Source organism: Liolophura sinensis, chromosome 7, assembly GCF_032854445.1.
Source record: "Liolophura sinensis isolate JHLJ2023 chromosome 7, CUHK_Ljap_v2, whole genome shotgun sequence".
Taxonomy (NCBI): Eukaryota; Metazoa; Mollusca; class Polyplacophora; order Chitonida; family Chitonidae; genus Liolophura; species Liolophura sinensis.
This window is the reverse complement of record NC_088301.1, coordinates 31,520,643-31,548,316: the sequence shown is the minus strand read 5'-3', so window position 1 is coordinate 31,548,316 and position 27,674 is coordinate 31,520,643. Positions and strand designations below refer to the sequence as shown.

At 38.2% G+C, this 27,674-nt stretch overlaps 1 protein-coding gene across 1 annotated transcript in view; it reads left to right on the top strand.

Moving 5' to 3' along the window:
• The window catches only part of LOC135470845 (intraflagellar transport protein 172 homolog), a 43,761-nt gene that overhangs the window by 502 nt on the left and 15,585 nt on the right, over positions 1-27,674 (top strand). The window contains 32 exon segments of the mRNA XM_064749892.1: positions 904-1,047; positions 1,301-1,413; positions 1,884-1,989; positions 2,260-2,339; positions 2,927-3,014; positions 3,474-3,688; positions 4,354-4,477; positions 6,035-6,055; positions 6,057-6,131; positions 7,625-7,786; positions 8,244-8,297; positions 9,069-9,172; positions 12,577-12,662; positions 13,338-13,402; positions 13,799-13,846; positions 14,471-14,536; positions 14,955-15,056; positions 15,527-15,663; positions 16,484-16,591; positions 17,620-17,627; positions 17,630-17,703; positions 18,016-18,108; positions 18,879-18,956; positions 19,223-19,303; positions 20,650-20,745; positions 21,665-21,736; positions 22,211-22,289; positions 23,022-23,142; positions 24,174-24,318; positions 24,887-24,976; positions 25,750-25,847; positions 26,404-26,539. Coding sequence (XP_064605962.1) covers positions 904-1,047; positions 1,301-1,413; positions 1,884-1,989; positions 2,260-2,339; positions 2,927-3,014; positions 3,474-3,688; positions 4,354-4,477; positions 6,035-6,055; positions 6,057-6,131; positions 7,625-7,786; positions 8,244-8,297; positions 9,069-9,172; positions 12,577-12,662; positions 13,338-13,402; positions 13,799-13,846; positions 14,471-14,536; positions 14,955-15,056; positions 15,527-15,663; positions 16,484-16,591; positions 17,620-17,627; positions 17,630-17,703; positions 18,016-18,108; positions 18,879-18,956; positions 19,223-19,303; positions 20,650-20,745; positions 21,665-21,736; positions 22,211-22,289; positions 23,022-23,142; positions 24,174-24,318; positions 24,887-24,976; positions 25,750-25,847; positions 26,404-26,539 — 3,069 coding nt within the window.

Genomic DNA, 27,674 nt, shown 5'->3' with positions numbered 1-27,674 from the left:
TGATACATTGCATATAGCCTGGCAAGAAATAAATTTTAATCAATGAAAATAAATGCAATCAGTATTTGGCAAGCAGGTCATGTTTACTTTGCAGAATGCATGAATGGTGATGTCTTGTGTTCATATATTCATATTCTACAACAGTTACTGACATATACATTTGACAGCTAGCATTCAACTCCTTGTTTTGACTTATTGCCAGTATTTGTTTTTTGTAATTATTTTAACAAGCGAAAGGAAGTGTTCCGCTGTAAATATGAAATGTTGAAAAGATACTAATAAAGCACAGGCCTGCATTTTTTTTTATGCCCGTTATATGACCCTAAACTTTAAATGGAAAGCCATCAATCTTTGGCTTCACACTGAAAAGGCCTGTCTAGTTTTTGATAGTTCCATAAAGATGGTAAGTATAACAAAACAAAAATACTTTAATGGTAAATGCTGTGGGAGAGACAATTAGAGCAAAAGTTTTTGGATATATTTGATTATAAGATCATAGCTCTTTAATTGTGTTTACATTAAACAACCAGCTAGTTGGATGTGCAGTATATTTTGGCTGGTATTATTGACATTGCTATATATACTGTTGTATATATATATATATATATATATATATATATATATATATATATTGGGAGTAGTGAAGGGGGATAGCACGTCAGCGTGGCACAATTACCCAGGTGCCTCTCACCCATGCAGCCGCAGTGAGTTCAAGTCCAGCTCGTGCTGGCTTACATGGGAAGGTCTGCAGCAACCTGCGGATGGTCAAGAGTTTTCCCCCAGGCTCTGCTTGGTTTCTACCCACCATAAATCTGGCTGCCGTCATATAAGTGAAATATTCTTGAGTATGGCGTAAAATAACAATCAAATAAAAATAAAATTATATTTTTTTTAACAAAACAGGATGGGGCGGCAAAAATCACAGCAATGGCGTGGTCAGCCAACAACACCAAATTAGCTGTGTGTACATCTGATAGGGTTGTGCTACTGTACGATGACCAAGGGGAGAAGAGAGACAAATTCTCCACAAAACCTGCAGATTCCAAAGTGAGTGTATAAACTATTTCCATTTTCCATTCATGTGTGAAAATGTATGTTGTTAACTGTCCATATGTATAATGCTCTTTTTACATCGGGCTGATGATTTTCTAAAAGATTATTATACATGTATACTTTTCTTTGTGAACCAGTGTTTAGTTGAGAACAAATATATATGTTTTCATGAATTGGTGAACAAATGGAATTATTCATTATTGTAACCACATTCTGTTAATTGGACTGTTTTTCGTCATTATTTCAGTATGGGAAAAAAAGCTACACTGTCAAAGGTTTGGCGTTTTCTCCAGATTCGACAAAGATTGCTGTTGGCCAGACAGATAACATCATTTATGTGTACAAGATAGGAGAGGAATGGTATGCATCCTTGTTTAGTATAAAAATTGGTTGTATTGTTGTAATTTCAGTCATGTCTTGTGTGATATGCTCATATTTATTATGAAAGAGTTTTGGTGCAGCATTTCTCTTTACCTTTGATTCAGTTCCATTGCTCAGTGTTAGTACCAATACCGCTTTACATTTACAAAGTTTACATTGTACAATGTACTTTTACCAGATGTGATAAATAAAAAAAACATTATCATGTTGGTTGTTCATTAGCTAGTATATTTTATTTTTTATTTTTTTGATAATTGCCGATATGGTCAATTTATCCACACCACAGCAATCCAATTAAGTAATAATTTTTGGATCAAACTCATAGGAGCCCAGGAAAACGTTACTTATCCATATAAATTTAAATTTTCAACCACGATAAATACCTCCTCAAAGTGAAGAAATATAATTTTGTTTTTTGTTATCATAAAAACACCACTCATGTATTTCAGGGGAGAAAAGAAAGTAATCTGCAACAAATTTGTACAACAAAGTGCCGTCACATGTCTCATCTGGCCTCCAGAACAACCCATTATATTTGGACTCTCTGATGGCAAGGTAATTTTAGTGGTATCAAAGAAACAACGGGTTTGCCACTTCTTCATAAGATCGTGGAAAGAATTTGAATGAATTTTATTAAGTTTCATGACCCTGAATGTTGGAGAAGAGTAGTTTTTCGAAACAGTTACCACTGTACTAAGGCTTTCTTTGTGAAATATTGTGATGTTGTTTGCGCTTATGTGGCCTGTAAAGAAAGTAAACAATCTAAATTCAACTGAATGTGTTATTAGTGATGGTATGACAAATGTGATGTTTTTTTTCTTTCAGGTCAGAGCAGCTAATATTAAGACAAACAAAACTTCAACAGTTTACACTACAGAGTCATATGTTGTCTCTTTGGCTGCAAAGTAAGTGCTTAAATGTACAGAGTGACAGAGCCATTGTTACAGATAACTTAGCTATTAAAATGTGATAATAAATTAAATGCTGTTTGCTTCATCAGTGGCTCAAAGGTGCTCATAAAATAAAGTTATATGATTTTTTTACATTTTTAACATCAGTCAGCACTCTGGCAATCAGAATTCCAATTTTTAATACAGATATCAGTACTGAAAAAAAATTACATTTCTCACTCATATTTTTCAGAAATGTTAAAAGATATGTCATGTTCATTAGATGGACGAACCATGAGACAAAAGAGAAACTCTGTATTTCGTGTATTTTGGCTAAGAGGAGCTGATTAGGAGCAAATGTCCTAAAAATTAGAAGAATTACTTGTATACAGATTGGTAAATATAGTTTGCTGCACTCATTTAAGTTTAGACTTAGTATTTATGTGCTATACTTCTTTATAATTTGTCAACATGAAAACATTGTGGCTGTGATTGACTCTGTTCAGGGTAGTTTTTCCGCATAAACAGCTGCATAAAGTTAAAGTACATCGAAACTGAACATGTATGCCTGATGAGCAGCATGCTCTGACTTATGATTTCAGTCCGTCAGGAAAGGGATTCCTCTCTGGCCATGCAGATGGATCAGTTGTTCGCTTCTTTTTTGATGATGAAGGCAGTGGTGACTCACAGGTAAGCTTTTATTATTTTGTAACTATTTGTCTTTTTTGACGATGAAGGCAGTGGTGACCATTGAGTGAAATTTTTGGTATTTTGCTCCTGTTCCCAAATATAAGTTTGAACCTTGTAGTGTGTGTAGATCTATAAACGTGTGGCCTGAATTGTACATTTCAGGGTGTTTTTAGTGTAATCAAATCTTGAAATAAATCTGGAAAACTGGCTCTAGACCAACAGCTGTAAATACATCACACACGTGTGACAGAGCAATACAGAATGCTTATTGCATATTCAAAGTCAGATGTAAATTTATGTCATAAAGAAGTTTTACCAAATTTACAAAAGGAAATCTAACAAAGCATTGTCTAAATGGTCAGCCTTAAAAACAGCAAAAACTGTTATTGTGTAAGCCTAAACCAAGTTGACGAATTGAAGTGCAGTGAGCGTATTAATATTTATTTCTTTTAAATACAGGGTAAAATCTGTTCGCACCCATGTCCTCCTTACGCCCTGGCCTTTGCTACCAACTCCATCGTGGCTGCTGGTTGTGACAAGCGGATCATTGCATATGGACGAGATGGTCGCAGCATTCAGCACTTTGACTACTCCAGGGATGAGGATGAGCATGAGTTTACAACTGCTGTCTGCAGCCCTGGGGGACAGTCCGTGGTCATTGGCAGCTATGACCGGTCAGTACTTATAAATGACCTTTCAGACACCTTTTTGATTTATTTGGACCTTCAAAGCCAGTAGATCGATAGGGAGGTAGATCCAGGTTAAATCCTGGGTCAAGTCACACCTAAGACTTTAAAAGAGGAAGTTGTAACTCCCTCGCTTGGCCTTCAGTGCAACGACTGGTTGACCCGTATCAGTATAATGGCTCTGGCGGCTTACATGCTTTCGGGAAGTCATCTCAGTAAAACAGCACTAGATAAAAGAGCGATGGAAATCCGTCCTGCAACAAGGAGGCACTCTAAGGATTCCTTCATCATCATGTGATTGAAAAATTGTTAAGTACGACATTAAACGCCAGGCACTCACTCACTTACTCAAAGCCCCGCGTACACTCAACTGTTTGACTACATTTAACTCAGAGAGTCCTTTTGACCTTAAAAAGGCATTTTAATGATGTTTTTTTTTTTTGGAGGGTTTATGACATTCTTCTGTAGAATTAAAGTTTCTGCACAAAATGTCAGCACTGTAATAAATTCCTATGTTAGTGCATATTTTGTTTTTGGAACTCCTCTTTCCTCTAGGAGCTTGTCAAGTTCAAATATATCCAGCACTTCAATTTTCTCAAGCATTCATCTATGCTGACTTTTCATGAAACTTTTTTATTTTTGTTGTGGTTTAGGTTGAGGGTGTTAAACTGGAGCCCAAGGAAGGCTATGTGGGACGAGACCCCAGCTAAGGAGATCCCTAACTTGTACACCATCACAGCCTTGTCATGGAAGAAGGACGGCTCTAGGCTGACAGCAGTAAGTACATCAACACATGTAACAGTACAATTTGGAACACAACAACAACTCATGTTCATAGTCCGATTTCTGTCATGAAAAGGTTTACCAAATTTGTTATATTGATTTCTGTACTAAGAACATAACATATCTGTTTGCTTTGTACATGTAGCTGATGTGGTTTATGTTGTTTTCAGACCTCTGTGTAGGCATTGTGTAGGCCTGACTAATGAAAAGCAGGCCGTAGCTTGCTCATTAATCAGCACATGTATGCAGTTGTTCACTTCAGGCTCTTATGTTTTCTCTACCATAAACCCGACAGCCTTCAGATATAAAGAGGAAAATGCTTGAGTACAGACTGAAGATAAATAAATATTAAATACAATAGTAAATAAATAATTATATTTAATAAATAAATGGGTTGTAATAATTCTTGTTTAAATATGATGACAATCTTGTCTATGATTTCGTAATACCTTCTGACTGTTGTATCAGTGCAGAAATCTGCTAGCCTTCTTTGTTCTGACATAGTTGAGGGCTCATGTTTTGTTCATTTTCGGGTAACTTCACAGGATTGAGATCCCTGTGTATACACATTGTTCTTTAATTCCTTTCCTCAAGGCAAATAAGTGATAAAATGTAAGCTCTTTCTGGGATAAATACTCAGTCTTCGATTTAATACTTAAATATCATGTCTTTCATTGTTTCTTTTATGAGAATGCACATAGACCCGTGGCTTGATTCAGAGGAATATTTTGGGAATTGGATTTCCCAGATCATTTTATACATTGATTACATTAATTTTGTGTTGACATGTAGGGGCCACCTACAGTGTCTGTGCAGTTGCCGACTGGCCGAGACATTGCTTTACTCCCAAGTTCTAAAGCAATAACCACCTGTCATTTAGGAGATCAACAGTAGTGCATTCACTGAACAGACTTGTGGGGTACCCTGTTACTGATGTACAGTAGGATTGGCCAAGTACATGTCCACACTTGCTTACATGGCGAAAGCAGTGCTTTACTCCCACACACACATGCAACATGTTATGCCAGTGCAGCTAACCAGATGTAAACGCATTCAGGGGCACCTTGTTACTGGTGTACAGTAGGATTGGCCAAGTACACGTCCACAGTTGCTTACATTGGCAAGTACACGTCCACAGTTGCTTACATTGGCAAGTACACGTCCACAGTTGCTTACATTGGCAAGTACACGTCCACAGTTGCTTACATTGCCGAGTACACATCCACAGTTGCTTACATTGCCAAGTACACGTCCACAGTTGCTTACATTGCCAAGTACACGTCCACAGTTGCTTACATGGCCAAAGCGGTGCTTTACTCCCAGGCATACATGCAACACATGCGCTGCCAGTGCAGCTAGCCAGACGTAAACACATTGAGGGGCACCTTGTTACCGATGTACAGAAATTGGACATGTTGGCTTATGGTTGTCCCCTAAGTGCCAGATGTAGATACTAGTAATATGTATCTGTTATGAAACTCAGCTATGTTAATGAATGGTGTAATCAGTGAAGGTCTGGACTTTGATTTGTTAACTGTGGTATTTCTGCAGGGCACATTATGTGGAGGGGTGGGAACTTTTTGACTGCTGTCTGAAAAGGACCATCTACAAGAACAAGTTTGAGATGACCCATGTGGGCTTAAGTCAGGCAAGTATTTGTTACCAGAGCGAGGCATATCTCAAGATTGAAAAGGCTTTAAATATAACATACATTTGAATTCATATTATTATGTGTCAAAAAAGATTTTCTGGTTTCTGATTGGTGAGCGACTGCTGGATGTAAATTTGGTGTTGTGAATGTGATGAATGAGTTGATGATAAGAATAAAGAAATGGCTGGCTGATTTCCTGTAGGAAAGATGGCTCCTTACTGTGACATTATTTTGAACAACGTTGCCGTAATGCTTGGCTGCATTGTGTCGTTTGTATTGGACTGTTTTGTTTGAGAAGTGCCTTTGTTATTGATATTCCTCTCTAGCAAATGAGGGGGCCTCCATGGCTCAGTTGGTTAGCGCGCTAGCGCAACGTTATGACCCAGGAGTCTCTCACAGTCCGGTTGCTGTGAGTTCAAGTCCAGCTCATGCTGGCTTCCTCTCCGGTCATACGTGGGAAGGTCTGCCAGCAACCTGCAGATGGCCGTGGGTTTCCCCCGGGCTCTGCCCGGTTTCCACCCACTATATAATGCTGGCCGCCGTCGTATAAGTGAAATATTCCTTGAGTACGGGCGTAAAACACCAATCAAATAAATAAATAAATAAACTCTAGCAATGAAAATAATGACATGATAGACAGTGACTGTTTGACATAACAAAAGCAGTGTGATGTTTAATAACAGTGTGGGGTCACTTGCAAAGCATTTACAATGTGCATGGTGCTTTGTTGGATTATCTATGTTGTGTGATGGCTGGACAGATATAACCCAGTTAATCTTGTAAATATTTTGCCTATTTGTATGCCCCTTCACACTCACTTCATAACTGGTAATATTCAAACTGTTCTCTTTTTCTGTATGGTGCAGCCAAGAGGTTTAAACTAGCTCAATTAAGGTTTAAACATCCTGGTTTAAAATAAGTGTTGGCAAGAAATTTGCCTGTTGCTATACATTTTTAGTACACTGGTGCCATACTTTTAACAAATATTGGAAAATTTGGCAGCATGGACAAAAAAAGACAATACAGGTACATGCACACACCTAATGACTCCTTGTCATGATTGTCGTAATTTGACTTGAAAACTTACTGTAATTCTTCAACATTTTTTTCATGTTTGCGAGGTGTTGTTTCAGGCATATTCTGAGGGCATTATTCTGTGTAGGTAGATAAAGTTATACTTTTTGTGAAGCTCTGATATGGGCTAATCCAACCAAAGTGGTTTTATCACCAAAAAGAAATTATAAATGTGCATAAATTACACTGAAAGTTGCTCTTTCAGATGCAAAAAGGTTGAGGAATTAGGGTAAATATAATGCAAAATCACAAGCATACATGCATAATATTAGAATAGCCATGGATATTGTCTTGGTAGCTCTTATATGCAGTCAACTGTGTCATTTTCTTGTTCATAGGCAGAATGACCACTATTAATGAGTATCAGATAGTCTTAGTTTGATTTTGTAACAGCTCTGGTGCATATCTGTTCATAGGTTATTGTAAAGAACATGTCATCAGGCACGAGGGTTGTGCTCAAGTCTCATTATGGTTATGAAATAGATGAAGTGAGGATCATGGGTAAAGACCGTTACCTGGTTGCTCACACATCCGACACCCTCTTGTTAGGGGACCTCTCCACAAACAGGCTCAGTGAGGTAAGTCCTACTGCTGAGTTAATAAAGGTTACATGTATAAGCCATTCTCGGTATTGGTTAGTCTAGTGATGGCTGTTTAGGGTATCCTCAAACATGTCAAATAACAGGTAATGGCAAACTGTCTCCAGAAATACTTCGAGGTACATGTGAGTGCCTAAAATCGATTTAAAAGTTCATTAAAGAGGATTTTACAGAAAATAACAGTTTTTAAAAATTCTTTTTGAAATTCTTGTGAAGAAAATGATATTACGTCATGTTATGCTTTTTTGGTGGTACTAGTAGACCAACATGCGTTACCTTTATTTAAATGATTTTAATATTGTATAAATTAAAATGGTTTTGGATAGGTAAGGCCCTTTTCATTACACTGACTTGCCACGTCATTTATATTCAGTTTTGGCCTCCACAAAGAACAAGTCACATTCTTACTCTACGGATTAAATGTTTTTTTGTACAGGTTCCTTGGAGAGGCACAGGTGGCAATGAAAAGTTCTACTTTGATAATGAGAATGTAAGTTGTGACATTCCATGGTTGTGCTGTGTAAAAGTATCATTTTTTATTATTCGTATGTAGAAACATACTAAGGCGTTGACCATGTTACACTTATGGATAGAAGATATTGTATAAATTATAAATATATGTATATAAACACAACATTTGGGGATTATGTAAGACTTCCAGTATAGAATTACTTTCAAAGAAAGAATTAACATGTTAAACAATGCCTGTTGCAAGTGACTCTGTCCTTAGTCGTACGAGGGAAGCTCTGAAGAAACCTACAAGTGGTCATAGTTTTGCCCTGGGCTCTACCCTGTTTTCTCACAGCTGGTTGTCATGGTATAAGTGAAATACATGGTTTTCTTGAGTATGGTGTTTAACACTATTCAAACAAATAAATAAATAAAAAGATACATAGAATCAGTGGTGGGTTATTCCTAATGTGTTACCATAACACGTGAATTATTTAGTCATGCTTTAAAGTTAAGACTGTAATTTTAATCTCATTTAAAATTTTGACTCTTGTCTGAGCTACTTGTACCAGTTTAAAATTGTTTTAAATGACCCAGACCCTGATTTGCTTCCAAGATCATCATGAAAACAGATAAATGCTGGACTAGTTTATGCATGTAGCAGCAAAAGTTCAGATTGTGGTAATTTGGTTATTAAAGCACACTATTGGCCATCAAGTGTTTAAGTAGCAGATTAAAAATTCCGAATTATAAATGTGGAACTGGTCCTGAGGCTGACTTATTCCTGATAGAGAGAAATTTTTGGTTTTAGGTCTGCATGATTTTTAATGCCGGAGAGTTAGCCCTGATAGAGTATGGTTCTAATGAGGTACTGGGCTGTGTGAGGACAGAGTTCATGAATCCCCATCTTATCAGGTGAGTTGCATGTAGTCATGAGAGAATATGGTTCTAATGAGATACCGGGCTATGTGAGGACAGAGTTCATGAATCCCCATCTTATCAGGTGAGTTACATGTAGTCATGAGAGAATATGGTTCTAATGAGGTACTGGGCTGTGTGAGGGCAGAGTTCATGAATCCCCATCTTGTCAGGTGAGTTAGTGTTGAGAGAATATGGTTCTAATGAGATACTGGGCTGTGAGGACAGAGTTCATGAATCCCCATCTTATCAGGTGAGTTACATGTAGTCATGAGAGAATATGGTACTAATGAGGTACTGGGCTGTGTGAGGACAGAGTTCATGAATCCCCATCTTATCAGGTGAGTTACATGTAGTCATGAGAGAATATGGTTCTAATGAGATACCGGGCTGTGTGAGGGCAGAGTTCATGAATCCCCATCTTATCAGGTGAGTTACATGTAGTCATGAGAGAATATGGTACTAATGAGGTACTGGGCTGTGTGAGGGCAGAGTTCATGAATTCCCATCTTATCAGGTGAGTTACATGTAGTCATGAGAGAATATGGTTCTAATGAGGTACTGGGCTGTGTGAGGACAGATTTCATGAATCCCCATTTTATCAGGTGAGTTACATGTAGTCATGAGAGAATATGGTTCTAATGAGATACCGGGCTGTGTGAGGACAGAGTTCATGAATCCCCATCTTATCAGGTGAGTTAGTCCTGGTAGACTATAGTTCCAGTGAGGTGCTCTGCGCATGAGGACAGAGTTCATGAATCCCCATCTTATCAGGTGAGTTAGTCCTGGTAGAATATGGTTCTAATGAGATAATGGGCTGTGTGAGGGCAGAGTTCATGAATCCCCATCTTATCAGGTGAGTTACATGTAGTCATGAGAGAATATGGTTCTAATGAGGTACTGGGCTGTGTGAGGACAGATTTCATGAATCCCCATCTTGTCAGGTGAGTTAGTGTTGAGAGAATATGGTTCTAATGAGATACTGGGCTGTGAGGACAGAGTTCATGAATCCCCCATCTTATCAGGTGAGTTACATGTAGTCATGAGAGATTATGGTTCTAATGAGGAACTGGGCTGTGTGAGGACAGAGTTCATGAATCCCCATTTTATCAGGTGAGGTTACATGTAGTCATGAGAGAATATGGTTCTAATGAGGTACTGGGCTGTGTGAGGACAGAGTTCATGAATCCCCATCTTATCAGGTGAGTTACATGTAGTCATGAGAGAATATGGTTCTAATGAGATACCGGGCTGTGTGAGGGCAGAGTTCATGAATCCCCATCTTATCAGGTGAGTTACATGTAATCATGAGAGAATATGGTACTAATGAGATACCGGGCTGTGTGAGGACAGAGTTCATGGAATCCCCATCTTATCAGGTGAGTTACATGTAGTCATGAGAGAATATGGTACTAATGAGGTACTGGGCTGTGTGAGGGCAGAGTTCATGAATCCCCATCTTGTCAGGTGAGTTAGTGTTGAGAGAATATGGTTCTAATGAGATACTGGGCTGTGAGGACAGAGTTCATGAATCCCCATCTTATCAGGTGAGTTACATGTAGTCATGAGAGAATATGGTACTAATGAGGTACTGGGCTGTGTGAGGACAGAGTTCATGAATCCCCATCTTATCAGGTGAGTTACATGTAGTCATGAGAGAATATGGTTCTAATGAGATACCGGGCTGTGTGAGGGCAGAGTTCATGAATCCCCATCTTATCAGGTGAGTTACATGTAGTCATGAGAGAATATGGTACTAATGAGGTACTGGGCTGTGTGAGGGCAGAGTTCATGAATTCCCATCTTATCAGGTGAGTTACATGTAGTCATGAGAGAATATGGTTCTAATGAGGTACTGGGCTGTGTGAGGACAGATTTCATGAATCCCCATTTTATCAGGTGAGTTACATGTAGTCATGAGAGAATATGGTTCTAATGAGATACCGGGCTGTGTGAGGACAGAGTTCATGAATCCCCATCTTATCAGGTGAGTTAGTCCTGGTAGACTATAGTTCCAGTGAGGTGCTCTGCGCATGAGGACAGAGTTCATGAATCCCCATCTTATCAGGTGAGTTAGTCCTGGTAGAATATGGTTCTAATGAGATAATGGGCTGTGTGAGGGCAGAGTTCATGAATCCCCATCTTATCAGGTGAGTTACATGTAGTCATGAGAGAATATGGTTCTAATGAGGTACTGGGCTGTGTGAGGACAGATTTCATGAATCCCCATCTTGTCAGGTGAGTTAGTGTTGAGAGAATATGGTTCTAATGAGATACTGGGCTGTGAGGACAGAGTTCATGAATCCCCATCTTATCAGGTGAGTTACATGTAGTCATGAGAGAATATGGTTCTAATGAGGAACTGGGCTGTGTGAGGACAGAGTTCATGAATCCCCATTTTATCAGGTGAGTTACATGTAGTCATGAGAGAATATGGTTCTAATGAGGTACTGGGCTGTGTGAGGACAGAGTTCATGAATCCCCATCTTATCAGGTGAGTTACATGTAGTCATGAGAGAATATGGTTCTAATGAGATACCGGGCTGTGTGAGGGCAGAGTTCATGAATCCCCATCTTATCAGGTGAGTTACATGTAATCATGAGAGAATATGGTACTAATGAGATACCGGGCTGTGTGAGGACAGAGTTCATGAATCCCCATCTTATCAGGTGAGTTACATGTAGTCATGAGAGAATATGGTACTAATGAGGAACTGGGCTGTGTGAGGACAGAGTTCATGAATCCCCATCTTATCAGGTGAGTTACATGTAGTCATGAAAGAATATGGTACTAATGAGGTACTGGGCTGTGTGAGGACAGAGTTCATGAATCCCCATCTTATCAGGTGAGTTACATGTAGTCATGAGAGAATATGGTTCTAATGAGGTACTGGACTGTGTGAGGACAGAGTTCATGAATCCCAATCTTATCAGGTGAATTAGTCTTGATAGAGTAAGAAAAACTTAGTACATGTTTTTGGCTTGATCATGAAAAGCTACAGATCAAGTGTGGGCCATCAATTTTTTTTCATACATTTGACAACTGAAACCAGAAGGGAACATGCATTCCTTTCATGTTACTTACAGCATGCTTGTTATTTCAATTTCTTAATCAACACACTTGATTGAGTAGCTCTGTAGTCTCATGATGGGGTTTTAAAAGGGGCTGTCACTGGCTGGATGATCTGGACTGCCTCAGTTCAGACCATTTAGACTTGACCACTGTATGAAGTGACTTCTTTGAATCCAGGAAATCTGGTAAGTACATATTGTGGTGGTTTTTCTGGCAGAGCGAGGTATCTGACTTGCTTGACTAAATATCATATATGGTTACATGAAACTGTACATTTGTAAAACACATTCAGCATAAATAAATAATTGTTGTTGTATTGTCATTGTAGTGTACGCCTGAATGAGAGAAAACAGCGAGGTGTAGAAGACAATAAGAAAATGGCATATCTTCTGGATCTGAAAACAATAAGCATTGGTAAACAAAGAGTACACATTTCTAAAGTCATAACTCCAAAGACATGCCCCAGATTTGGTACATATATGTTCTGTAAAAACGCATTTGGAAAGTCATTTTACAGTCGTGCTCAGTCGTGTATAGAATTCTCCAAAGATAGAAAAGCAAACAAAAGCTGTGCCTCTCTAGACTAATTGTGAACGTCTAATTAGAGATATGTGGTGTGTTTGCCAAAGAGTTTGCCAAACCATTTTTGGTTACTCTTTTATGTTTAGTTGTGGACGTTAAAGTTACACAGTGCCCTCTGTTAACGGATTTATGGCACATATGTAGGCTAGGTTAATCCAGAGATCTGTTCAAGGCTATTCAATATTATCTCAATGTGCTAAAGAGCTCAAGATTTAAACAGGCGTGGACTAATTCAACCAAGGCACCAACAAGAAACTTAAAATTTCTGTTTTTGCAGAATCAGCATAACTTTAAGGTTTTCTTTCCATTTAAGAGATGAAATAACACTCGGTTGGCTGACTTTCTTGATAAAACATAAAATAGAATGTCATAAAGACAGCATTTCAGACAGCATTTCAGACAGCATTATGCTGGGTTTTATGCTTATATCTTTTGTGTCATGTTATAATTTGGCAATATCTGATCGCAATAGATTGGTAATAGTTTTATTTACCTTGTGCTTTTCAGTGGACCTGGTCAGTGGAGTGAAACTCTCTCAGGTGACCCATGACTCCAAAATTGATTGGCTAGAGGTGTGTATGACTTATAATCATTAACTGTACCAAAATAAAAATGGACCATTTGTTTCGAAGTTCGGAACATGCACCAGAATTGTGTCACAGGCATAAATGAAACAGAAATGCAAAGACTGCTTCATTTCACTGTAGCAGTCTGGAAGCTTTGTATGAATGGTGTGACATGATCTCTGTTCTGTTAACTGCACCCTTGTTCAGACGGCACTGACAGAACATGTTCAGGACAGATTGATGCTCTGGCTGTTCAAACTGTCTAGAACTGTGAAACCGTTGTCCAGAACTGTGAAACCAGAACTGTGAATCAGCCAGTGAGAAACTTACACTTGATATGTGTATGACTAGAATTGCTTCAACTGAAATCAAGTCTGTTAATCACATTTTTTTCTTTTCAAGCTTAATGAGACTGGTAGGAAACTTCTGTTTCGAGACAAAAAGCTGCGGGTAAGTTGGATTAAAGCTACATTTGATTTTATATTAAATTTATATTGATATTAACACAGTCTGATGTACATGTACTTCAGTGAGTTGGGGTGACCAACTTTAAGAAAATGTTTTGTTTCATTACTGTAGTTAATAACAGAATTATGCTTTTCAGTATTTCCAAAATGTGTTGAAATTTTCAATATGTTCCTTTCAAGAACTGGCAACCCACCCACTACCCCCCACTACCCCCCACCCCCCACTATTTATCCCTGAAATTCATAGAAATGTTGTGCAATGAATAACCATTCCAGAATACGCATTACATGTATGGGTTAGGGCCTCTGTGGCTGAGGTGTTTAGCATGCCAGTGCGGCACAATGACCCAGGATCCTTTCACCAATATGTACGCTGTGAGTTCAAGTCCAGCTAATGTTGGCTTCCTCTCCGACTGTACGTGGGAAGGTCTGCCAGCAACCTGAGAATGCTTGTGGGTTTCAACTGGGCTCTGCCCGGTTTCCTCCCACCATAATGCTGACTGCCGTCTGTGAGTGAAATATTCTTGAGTGTGACGTAAAACACCAATCAATCAATTAATCAATTTTGTAGATATTCAAGGGTTTACTTGTGTATATGTTGTTGTAGCTGAATCTGTATGAGGTGGAGACGGAGAGCCGAATGACCATCCTCAACTACTGCTCCTATGTTCAGGTTAGTTTAATATCGCAGCTCACTTGTTTTCAGCATAATTCATTGATTTTTCCAAGTGTATAATTGCTCTTTTTAAATTCAGTTTATAAACTTTTTCAACAAACTGCCATTCTTCATCATGATACAATGTTTTTTTTTTTTTTTTTCAATAATAGCAATATGACTTTAAACCAACAAGATGGGGTTGAGTCACCTACTTTCTCATAGCAACCACTATACTTTGTAATAATTGTACGTGATTTAAATGTTAATGGATATGGCTCAAATAATGTTTATGTGACATAGGCCCAATAGAAAACTGCTGTTTGTTTTCCTGGAAAGCTGCTCCTTGAATATATGTATATGGCCTCTGGCACACTTTAATTTTGGTATTCATTTTGGTGGATTTTGATCATTGTGGTGTTTGCTTGGTTTTCAGTGGGTGCCTCTAAGTGATGTGGTTGTAGCTCAGAACAGAGGAAACTTGTGTGTGTGGTACAATATAGATGCCCCGGAGAGAGTCACCATGTTTCCTATCAAGGTAATTCTACTAATTTTCATGTTTTAGAATACTATTTATGACTAAGGTAATAATATTTTAAGTCTCAAGAATTTAAGTCTGCATTTTTCTTCCTCATAAGCCTCACTGCTGTCATAACAAAAATGATATAGGCCACCATAAGCGGTAAACAGTGCTCATAGAGCCGAGGACTGCAAATGTTAAACCTGTCCACAACCACTCGTCATCCACGAACATGACATGCAAGTGTGTACGTCTCACATGGGAAAGTTTGTCAGTAAGCTCCCAAAGTCTGGTGGTTTTGCACAGGCACTCTTGAGTATGCCATAGAGCAACCATCAGTCATTAAGCTTTGCAAATGTGTGTAAGATAAGACTGTAAGTGATATGCTTGAGTAAGATCCTACCTTAAAGTGAGGATATCAGCTGTTGTGTGTCAGTCTCACCCATTTCCTTGATCACGGACCTGACTGTGACTCTGGCTGTTCTTAGGGAGACATCATTGAGCTTGAGCGTAATGAGGGGAAGACAGAGGTGATTGTACAGGAGGGCGTGGCCACTATATCCTACACTCTGGATGAGGGACTCATTGAGTTTGGGACTGCTATAGATGATGGAGACCATGCCAGGTAGATTACATATACCTACACAGATAAATTCAGTGTTACGTGGTAGGGACTAGCGGGTATGCCAGTGAAGCACTGCTCATTGTATGCAGGCTCAGCTAATTCACAAGATACCATTCATGTGCAAATAATATGCTGCCAAAGTACAACTGAGTACAATTTTCAAACACAGGAATTAGAACGATAACATGGAGTAGAGAAGATTTCAAGGTAGTGAACAATACTGTCAACCAACATAGCATGGTAATAGTTGTCTTGTTATGGTGCTGTAAACAGTCTGAGATGAGAACAAACAACATTTACTTTGTCTTTGGTGGAAGGCTCTTTGCCTGCCAAAATCACTCACTTCGCACCTGATCTTTAGTTGTTACATGTCAGATTGAGTGTATAGTTGTGAAGTGGAAAATTTTGACTTCCTCTGCTGTTTATTCCTGTTTTCTCTCTGGTAAATGAAGCCTTTGTCAGCACCGTAATAAGACTGTATAACTGAACTGTATCTGGTTTCACTTAAATGTTATACCATGTGTTTATGCCTGCTATAAAAGAAAACAGAGCCCCGCTTAGAAAATAGTTCACCGCAACAGTGTTCTCACCATGACATGATTTCTTGCTATATTGCCAAAGGGTTAAGCCATAATCATTCATTCATTCATTTATTCTACCATAAAGGGTTCTGTAGGAAGATGACTAGCTCTCCATCATGTTTACCTGCACAAAAATGTTGTGCATGTTCTTCAGTTTGACCTTAAAAACAAATAAAAAAAAACAAAGAAAAGTCTTGATGGGGCCTTTTTTCTGAATGTTGTCCTGTTTGTGATGTCAGAGCTGTGGCATTCTTGGAGACCCTGGAGATGTCAGCCGAGACAGAGGCCATGTGGAAAACCCTGAGTAAGCTAGCCATGGAGGCCAAGCAGTTACACATCGCAGAGAGGTGAGACCTTGACACATACATGTAGGAGATAAATCCTGTTTCTAGTGGAGCCCATGGCACAACAGGAACACCTATATACAGCAGGGCCCAGCTGTTCGAAAGTGCATTAGCTAATACTGATATTCTAGTGGAGCCCATGGCACAACAGGAACACCTATATACAGCAGGGCCCAGCTGTTCGAAAGTGCATTAGCTAATACTGATATTCTAGTGGAGCCCATGGCACAACAGGAACACCTATATACAGCAGGGCCCAGCTGTTCGAAAGTGCATTAGCTAATACTGATATTCTAGTGGAGCCCATGGCACAACAGGAACACCTATATACAGCAGGGCCCAGCTGTTCGAAAGTGCATTAGCTAATACTGATATTCTAGTGGAGCCCATGGCACAACAAGATCACCTGTATACAACAGGGCCCAGCTGTTCAAAAGTGCATTAGCTAATACTGATATTAAGTCATATTACATATTTAAATCTTTAGCCAAACTCAGCAGCCAGTCCGGTTCTCCAAGGTCAGACTATAACAGCAGCAGTTTTAGCTCATACTTAATATAATTACACAATTTTTGTAGGCTAAGTAAAAAATTGAAGACTTGGCTTAAAGTTGAATCATAAACCAGGTTTGAACTGCTGGGACTAGATCATTGGATTTGAACATTCGTATACTGTAACCCCATTTCCATGGGATACAATGACCTAGTAACATAAGTCAAATGGCATAACAGTATGCAGCTTTGGTTTTATGTGTTTAATGGGATTGGCATAAATTGAAAAGGAAGACTTGGGCGTTTCTAGGCTCATCCAGGAATTTGCATAATAGGGACCCTTTTTCCAATTTGATATCAGTACTGGTAGAGAAGTCCATACTGTATGATATACAATAATAATAGTTATTCAAACTGATATATTAATGATTAGGAATCACAAATTGCTTCAAAATTGTTGTAGTGTTAGAACTTGAATTGATAATTTACCTTTTTACGGAGAACTGGTTTTGTATAGATATGATTGTTGCTTGAATACAGGTGTTATGCTGCCTGGGGGATATACCACGAGCCAGGTATCTAAGAGAAACACTGAAAATGGCTGAGGAAGCTTCAAGACAAATGGTAAGACCTTATGAATACCTTTGCAGAAAATCATTAGCCTTAGTTAATAATGTGTACATATGTACACTGAAGCATATGACATAATTGTTAAGCACGACATAAAAACCCAAGCATACATACTTTTTTTTTCATTTGAAGTGTATGCCAAACATTGCCCACCTTATGGCTTCTACAAATTGAGAGAAAAAAAACATACATACTGGTACTTAATAATACTTGAAGTTTATTTGGTTTGTAAATTACTTGGGTTATTTTGATAGGAGTGTACAGTCATGTTTTGTTTTCAAGTCCTTGTATTTTCCGTGTTGTTAGGGTGGAGATGGAATGGGGTATTATAAGGTGAGGGCGAGACTGGCCATTATGGACAAACACTTCAAGGAGGCAGAAAGCATCTACCTGGAGCAGGTAATATACAACAACAACATGTTGAGCTGTTGTAAGCCCCATACCAATACTGGACTAAAGGTTTACTCTTCACCTGTCTGTTCATCAGTCTGTCACAAATCTGTATTTCACACTTTTTTCCAAAAACGGCTCTAAATTGTATTGAACGGAAACTTGTTACATGACATTTCCATGATAACTTACAAATGGTTTTTGAACTTTGGACAGTTGTGTTCATTTTCGATTAAATTCAATCTGTTTTTACCTGTTTTTGGACAGTTTCACAGACTTTTTTTCAAAATGGTTTATCATAATTGGAAATTGGTACATGGCTTTACTGAGAAAGGTCACAGAACAACGTGGAGTTTTGGATCCTTCTTATGCGTTTTCGTGAAAGTTATGGCCTTGTTTGTTCTTTTGTGGACATTGTCCTAGCTATTATTCGGACAGCTCAAAAGCAATAGTTCCAGAATTCCTGTGTGGGAAACTAGTGTTAGTAGTTAAGAATAGCTACAAAGTTTGTGTGAAGCGTTCAAATTTCACTTTCAACAACACCTATTTACCTAGTATAATGAAAGGACAAGATTCAAAGTTCTGAAGAACATGCCACTAGCAAGCATATATGTTAAAGTGCCATGATGACAGCGTGTTAGCTAGGATACGCCTGACAGGGACTGCACATGAATCGCTCTCCAACTAAAGGATGACGCTAATCAGAAAAACTTCAGTTTGGAACTCAAACATCATAGATGAAGGAGTAAATGTGTCATGCACTTGTTTATCCTCCATAGAACCACATTGATGAGGCCATGGAGATGTATCAAGAAATGCACATGTGGGATGAGGCCATAGAAGTGGCTGAGGCAAAGGTATTTATACACACAACCATCTTTCAGAAAAAATATCTTTATATAAATATAAAGATTTCTTACCTAAACAAAATTGTTACATTACCCCTTGTACTAATCAAGCCTTCAGGGCTACGTAGTGTTGTCTTGGCCTTGTCTGTCTATTCAGTTTTTTGTGACACCTGAAAAATAGCGTATTATATAGCTGTAGCATGAAAAGTCACATTTGCTGACAAAACTTTCTGAGGGAATGTGTATCATTTACCAGTGTCTTGTTGTTATGTCAGTGCCACCCAGAGCTGGACAACTTAAGAAGAACATACTACCAATGGCTAACAGAGACAGGTCAGGAGGAAAAGGCAGGAGAGGTAAATGTGGAGGGGAATAACTCCTGTTTTGTACATTATCTCCCTTGAGTTTGGCCTTGATATATTCAGGATGTCCTTCTATATTGATACATTGTAAGCTTGGGGATCAGAGTTCAGTTGGTGTGAGATAATATGTAATACATGTATCTTAAAATCTGCAAGCTTGATACTTGCATGGCAAATAGGCCAAGCACTGATGAGCCCACTGTGACATCAGGTGTCATTGGCATGGTGTCCCAGTAAGGCAGCATTATGAATATGTCAGCAAAGTGACACCGTTTGGACCGAAGTAACATTGATTTATTTATTTGCTGCATTGGTGGGAGACTCCTGGGTCATTGCGCCGCGCTGTCATGCTAACCCCCTCGGCCACAGAGGCCCCATTAAATAACACTGAACGTGACAATAAACCCAAACAAACTAACAATACACTTGATGAAATATTTGAGTTCTTGTTACATATATCATATGAGTAACTTCTACTTGATTGACTGGCCCTAATGACTCAGTTGGTAGTGCTTTGGGGGTGGTAGATCCAGGGTCAATCCTGGGTCGGGGCACACTTGAGACCTTAAAAGGGGAAGCTTTAACTTTCTTGCTTGGCGTTAAGCATTAAGGGGATAGTGCAACGACTGGTTAACCCATATTGGGTAGGGCAGCTTACTTCCTTTTTTAAGTCGTCTCAGTGAAGCAGCACTAAATAAGAGAGCGGCGGAAATCCATCCTGCAACAAGGAGGCACATTACATGCACTCTAAGGACTCCTTTGTGGTCATATGACTGAAAAACTGTTAAGTGCATGTATGACGTTAAACCCCAAACACTCACTCACTCTACTAGAACGAGCTATTGTTATATGCTTTTTTAATATAATTTTGACAGAATATCATTTGTAATCATATTTTATATGCAGTTCATATATTATGTGACAAACTACTCATCTATGTAGGGTATGTGTACATGTATGACAACAGGTCTTGAAACTAGAAGATTACTGAATTTCACCTTAAGTTGAGCATTTTTCAAAGTGACAGGTTTTGCTTGATTCTGACCAATTGATCAACCTTAAAAGGCCACTTAAGATTTGAATGGAGCTCTTAGCAGTAAAATTTAAGTTTTGGCATCTAAAGTATGAGCTTCTGAAAATAGGTTGTCTAATACCAACTTCAGAGGAAATTCAGTACATTAAAAAAATCATTGGAATTTTCCTAAAATTTAAGGAATAATGGCATGAAGTTGTATATCTTTCCTATATTTGATATTTTCAGTTATCTCCCTTTATTGTTACTTTCAATTAACTTAAGATGTCTGATGTATGTCCATTACAACATCTGTGTGTGAATGTAGGTTAAGGAGCAGGAAGGAGACTACATTGCTGCTATCAACTTGTACATGAAGGCTGGTCTGCCGGCGAAAGCTGCTCGTCTTGTCACCAGCAGAGAGGTGAGTTATTGTGAATATTCAGGACCAGAAGAGAGTAATTGTCATAAACTGAAACCAGAAACAAAACACTTGTAGCAAAGCCTGACTAGCTGCCCTGGTAAAAGTTGTTCAGAAGTGTGTTAAAAGTTAAGCCAGGCTTAATAGCAGTTTCGGCCTAATACGAAACTAACGGCATTTTAGTCCCCACAAAAGTTAATACCAAGCCAAACTTTGCCATGTTGCTTGTTGTGAATGATTATATTTACTTACGTGTTTTGCTAAACATTGCCATGTTGCCTGTTGTGAATGATTATATTTACTTACGTGTTTTGCTAAACATTGTCCTGTTGCCTGTTGTGAATGATTATATTTACTTACGTGTTTTACTAAACATTGCCATGTTGCCTGTTGTGAATGATTTTATTTACTTACGTGTTTTGCTAAACATTGCCATGTTGCCTGTTGTGAATGATTATATTTACTTACGTGTTTTGCTAAACATTGTCCTGTTGCCTGTTGTGAATAATTATATTTACTTACGTGTTTTGCTAAACATTGTCCTGTTGCCTGTTGTGAATAATTATATTTACTTACGTGTTTTGCTAAACATTGTCCTGTTGCCTGTTGTGAATAATTATATTTACTTACGTGTTTTGCTAAATATTGCCATGTTGCCCATTGTGAATGATTATATTTACTTACGTGTTTTGCTAAACATTGCCATGTTGCCCATTGTGAATGATTATATTTACTTACGTGTTTTGCTAAACATTGCCATGTTGCCTGTTGCGAATGATTATATTTACTTACGTGTTTTGCTAAACATTGCCATGTTGCCCATTGTGAATGATTATGTTTACTTACGTGTTTTGCTAAACATCGCCATGTTGCCTGTTGTGAATGATTATCTTAAGTCCTGGGTGTGGATTCTGTTGTGCAGGAGTTGATGTCAAACAGTGACCTGATCAGTAGAATTGCCTCAGCATTGATCAAAGGAGAGCTCTATGAAAGGGTAAGACGCGATATCTCACAGTTTCTGTTGCCATTGAATATTACTTTCAGATGACTAGTACCTGGGAATAGGGTTATTGTTGAACAAGTTGGTGTGTTGTCTTGCAATATGAACCATCAAGCCCACATATACTTTGCAATCCAAGCATTATTTTTTTTCTTTCAAGAGAATTCTGAAAAAAAAAAATCCCTGACTAGTCTTCATTTTCAGTAAATCCTCTTTTCTTATTTCCATGTTTAAGTCTAGTTAAAACTATGGTATTTGAGCTAAAATTTCATCCATAATTAAATGAAGAGATCTGTTGATGTCAGCAAGGTGTGAGGTTTGTTGGAAGGGAGGGTGATATCCTGTTTGAAAAATGTAAGTTTACAAAAAGTAATGTTTTATGATTGTGAAAAAGCACACTACTAGGCTTGTGAGGTCCAATACAGTAATGTTGTAAGCTGATAGAAAACTGACTTCTGTTATTTTCAGGCTGGAGACCTATATGAGAAAATGAGAGATCAACAGAGGGCCATGGACTGCTTCAAGAAAGGAAAGGCTTACAGAAGAGGTACCCTTTCGTTCATTGATTTCTACACTGTTCTTTGGGCTAAGTCAGTATCATTGTACAAGTTATCCCTTATCACTTGGAGAGAGGGGTATACCGGAATCATCCAGTCTGTCAGTCTGTCTGTCTGTCTGTCTGACTGCCTGAATGTCTAACTTTGTGTAACAGTGTCCATATATTGAGATTTTGTCCATGCATCTCTTCCTAAAGTACAAACCTTTCTCCTTGAAACTTAGTACATATCTTCCCTATAATCTAAACTTGTGCTTATGTAAGTTTAATTACAACCAGGTAATTATTTTCTTAATTATTCATGTACAGATACTTAGTGCAACAATGGTTTTTCATTCTCTTCTGATTGCTCTATTTCTGTATTCAAACTGTATGTATCAGTAGTGCAATCAGTACACACTATGAATGGCCATGAAACATTTTGTATGAAGCCAAGCTAAGCAACATTTCTGTCATTTCTGTCAAGGTTTTCTTAATTTTTTATTCTTTTATGTCTGAAAATGTTGGGGGGTATTTGGGACATCCGGAGTCTAGTTTGGATTAACTTTTACATATTGTTGTGAACAGTTCAAATAAGTCTGTATTAAATAGCCTGCCTAAAATACTATGTATTCTCTGCTCTTGCTCTGTCCATTTTGCTATTATATAGGCTAGTGAAGATGTATTTGCTGACAGATGAGAGCGCATTGTTATACGGTGGACTTGTTGTTGTTGTTGTTGTAGCTGTAGAACTCGCTCGCTATGCCTTCCCCAGTGAAGTGGTGAGGTTAGAGGAGGAGTGGGGAGACTACTTGGTCTCTCAGAAACAACTGGATACTGCCATTAATCATTACATTGAGGCTGGGTAAGTAAACAGGTACTTTCACACTAACACAAATACTGTATTTCACCTGAGGTTTTGTATATATAAACGTGCTTTTTTGAGTTTTAAGGCCTTAAAATCATACCAACACTTATGTTTTTCTGATGGGAAATTAATCAGTCTTCAGAAAAAAAACTCTGAAGTGGTCCTATACGTGTTGGATGTGTCGCCGAGAATGAAGCAAAATGTGTTACTTGAAAAATGCTAAACTTTAAGCGAAATACAGTAACCTGTACTGTTCAAAGTCTAATGTAGTCCTCTTAGACACTCTTATTATCTGTGATCCCAATTGTTTTAAAATATACATACATTAACATGTGTTTGGTTCTTGTTTTTGACATATACATACATGTATATGTGTTTGGTTCTTGTTTTTGACATATATATACATTTATATGTGTTAGGTTCTTGTTTTTGACATATACATACATGTATATGTGTTTGGTTCTTGTTTTGGACATATACATACATGTATATGTGTTTGGTTCTTGTTATTGACATATATATATACATTTATATATGTTAGATTCTTGTTTTTGACATATACATACATGTATATGTGTTTGGTTCTTGTTTTTGACGTAGATATACATTTATATGTGTTAGGTTCTTGTTTTTGACATATATATACATTTATATGTGTTTGGCTCTTGTTTTTGACAAGCAGGTGGGGTTTCAAAGTTGCTGAATTGACCATTTAAATAATCATAATTACATTGTATTATTTATTGAATAATTAAAGTAAAATGTAAATATGTTCCGGCTTTGAATATAGTATTATTTTATAGTGTTAATACTCTGTGACTTGTATTTTATAACCTCGTTGTAAGGAGTTCATTGGCTGAGGCTGAGACTGAGTTTTGTGAGACTGACACTGTTCTTGTATTGAAAGACTTCTGAGTTTTCAGGTTCCTGATGTATTTGAGATTTACCATGTAAACTTGTGATCATTGTTCATTGTTTATAATCATGACCTAAGTTGATGTCAGCATTCTATTTTGATATATTATCAGAGCTAACCTAAAGGCAGTTGACGCCGCCATAAACTCTCGCCAGTGGATGAAAGCAGTTCAGATTCTGGAGCACCAAGATTCTGCCATGGCCGTGCGTTACTACACCAAGATTGCCAGCCATTATGCTTCAGTTGGGGATTATGAGGTAAAAGTCCTCCTTCACTGCTTCTGTTAAACTTGCCCGATTGAGAGTCTACTTGATACATGTACATGTATTCCCAAATTCTTCACGCCTCTTCAGCATTTAAAAATGACAGTCTTCCACCATAATGCCGGCTGCCATCCTGGAAGAGGAATATTCTTGGGTGAAACTCCAGTCAGATTAGTAAATAAGTAAATGAAAAGTACAGATGTTGACTCATGTTTTATAATCTATTTGATGTTTGAAATGCATCTACATGTAAATGTTCAGTGACTAGGATTGTTAACTTCCTGTTTGGTCATTATCAAAACAACATGATTGGAGTTTTCTTATATTTAGAAGTATTCAGTTCAGTTTTAGGGAATAAACTAAGCTATTGAAGGTGTCAAACAACATGTCCTGTGGTTAGATGAAAAATGTTTGACTTGAATATGGATATCAGAATCCACATTTGTTTGCATTTTTCTTCTTACATGTTATGGTTGATGTCATCTCCATTTTTATACTGATGATTCCAATTTGTATGATGCAGTAAAGTATTAAAGCCTGAAATATGTTTGCTTTGTTGCAGACTGCAGAGAAGTTCTATGTGGAGGCTGGCTGTTCTAAGGAAGCCATTGATATGTACAACAACGCTGGTAAATGGGAGGATGCTCACAGGGTAAGCAGCAGATAATGGTGGTAATTGTGAGGATGCCTCATGGTAAGCAGCAGATAATGGTGGTAATTGTGAGCATGCCTCATGGTAGGCAGCAGATATTGGTGGTAATTGTGAGGATGCCTTAGGGTAAGCAGCAGATAATGGTGGTAATTGTGAGGATGCCTCAGGGTAAGCAGCAGATAATGGTGGTAATTGTGAGGATGCCTCATGGTAGGCAGCAGATATTGGTGGTAATTGTGAGGATGCATCAGGGTAAGCAGCAGATAATGGTGGTAATTGTGAGGATGCCTCATGGTAGGCAGCAGATATTGGTGGTAATTGTGAGGATGCCTCAGGGTAAGCAGCAGATAATGGTGGTAATTGTGAGGATGCCTCAGGGTAAGCAGCAGATAATGCTGGTAACTATGAGGATGCTCACAGGGTAAGCAGCAGGTAATGTTGGTAAATGGGGGTAAATCTTAAAAAATTATCCACTTCAGTGAAACAAGGGGAGAGGAAACGAACATCATGAACAGGCCTCATGTTAAAGGGGCATAACTCTGCTGTTTGAACAGTTGTTTTGAAAATCACACATTGGTTTGCTGTGATTGGTACACAGATTATATGCATTGCACATGTATATTGTATATAGAAAGAAAATCTTATGCTTGTGAATGAGTGAAGACCATTGTACTAAAGATGATGGATTATTGCTAAATGTATTTTTATCACTATCTAATAAAAATAAAATAATAAGTGAGGAATGTAATGACATTAAATGTTGATGTTGACAGATTGCCTCAACATGTATGAAGGGGGAGGATGTGGCCAGTCTGTATATATCACAGGCTCACAAACTGGAGGCGGAGGGCAAGTTCAAGGAGGCAGAAAGGCAGGTGTATTTACTTATTTATTTGATAGGTGTTTTGTGCTTTACTCCCAAGTATTTCAAATATACGATGGTGGTCAGCATTATGGTGGAGCCCACAGGAAAACCCTTGACCATCCACCGGTTGCTGTCTAGCAGACCTTACCACACATGACTATAGAGAGAGTTACGTGTAACGAGGCAGAAAGAGATGTGCAATGTCATGTCTGGTTTTGCATTACATGTCATGGGTAGGATAATTAGGTTACAGTTGTTAATAATAATGATAACCCATAATCCTACATCAAGTTCACATCTGATGAGAACTGCGCTTTGATAAAGACAGTCTCACATTTTGAGAATGTGTGATTGGCTGGAAAATTAATAATTCCCCAATATGCATGAGGAAAATGAAGTACAATACCTTGCTAGGCCATATTCAGATCACTTACTCTAAGCTAGTATTTCAGCTTAGCTGGAGGATTTACACACAGTTTCATTGGCTGTGTTTGACATGATTGACAGATATCACATAGTGGATGCACTGAATGTCATTGGCTGCCGTTAATGTGATTGACAGGTTGTACATTACTGTAGAAGAGCCTGATTCGGCAATCACAATGTATAAGAAGCAGAGAATGTTTGGAGACATGGTGAGGCTGGTGAAGATCTATCACAGAGACCTGCTACAGGACACACACCTCCATCTGGCCAAGGTATGTCTGCATAAACCACTACACATTTGCTCGGCAGTAATGATTTTACCCGATGTCCATTGAAAATGTTAAATAAATTAAAGGTTTTCAGACCATCCTTAAAAATTTTTTTGTCAAAAAATTTCTATCAAAATCCTAATAAAAACCTTAGGGCCTTTTTTGGAGGGTCGATTAGGTTATGCCAAACAAATATATTTTTACTGATGGCCTTATCATTCATATAAAGCAATGTGTTGTAGTTTGAGGCAAATATTGTTTGCCTGTTTACCTTTCCATGTGTTTTTTTTTTGCTATATTATGACAATGAGGATGACAGCTTTGGTGGCCAAGAGATTAGGCCATGATTAAAAATACTCTTTGTTGGGCATACCCCAACTGAAGTTCCAAAAAAGAGCTGTACTCCAAATTTTTGTTTATTTTTATTCTGGCTACTGAAACAATGAGACAAAACTAAACAAACAAACAAACAAAAACAAAATGATTTCCTCATGAACCTACACTATTTTATTATTGAGGTTTGATTATTTCTAACAATGAACTTGTTAAAGGATTATTATCCAGATTCATTACTTGATCGAGTCACACCTAAGACTGTAAAAGAGGAAGTTGTAACTTCCTTGTTTGGCGTTCAGCATGAAGGGGATAGTGCAACGACTGGTTGACACGTATCAGTATAATGGCTCGGGCGAGGCGGCTTACTTGCCTTCGGTAAGACGTCTCAGTGAAGCAGCACTAAATAAAAGAGCGGTGGAAATCCGTCCTGCAACAAGGAGGCACACTACACGTGCATGCACCCTAAGGATTCCTTTGTCGTCATATGACTGAAAAATTGTTGAGTACGACGTGAAACCCCAAGCACTCAAGCACTCACTCCAGATTCATTATTTATTCATAATTAGCTACCCCTGTACATATTGTTAAATTTAGTTCGAAAAAAAATATTGAAAAGGGTACATTAATCTGAGTAATATGGCACTTAAAATCATTAGATAATGAGGCTGGTTTTATGTATTTTTTCCACCAACACTCAGCAATCTCCGCTGAATTATGTCATAATAGTCCATCCTTCACACACTGTCAGAACAAAACGGCTACCAGAGTGACAACAAGCACATTGAATTTGTCCATGAAATGG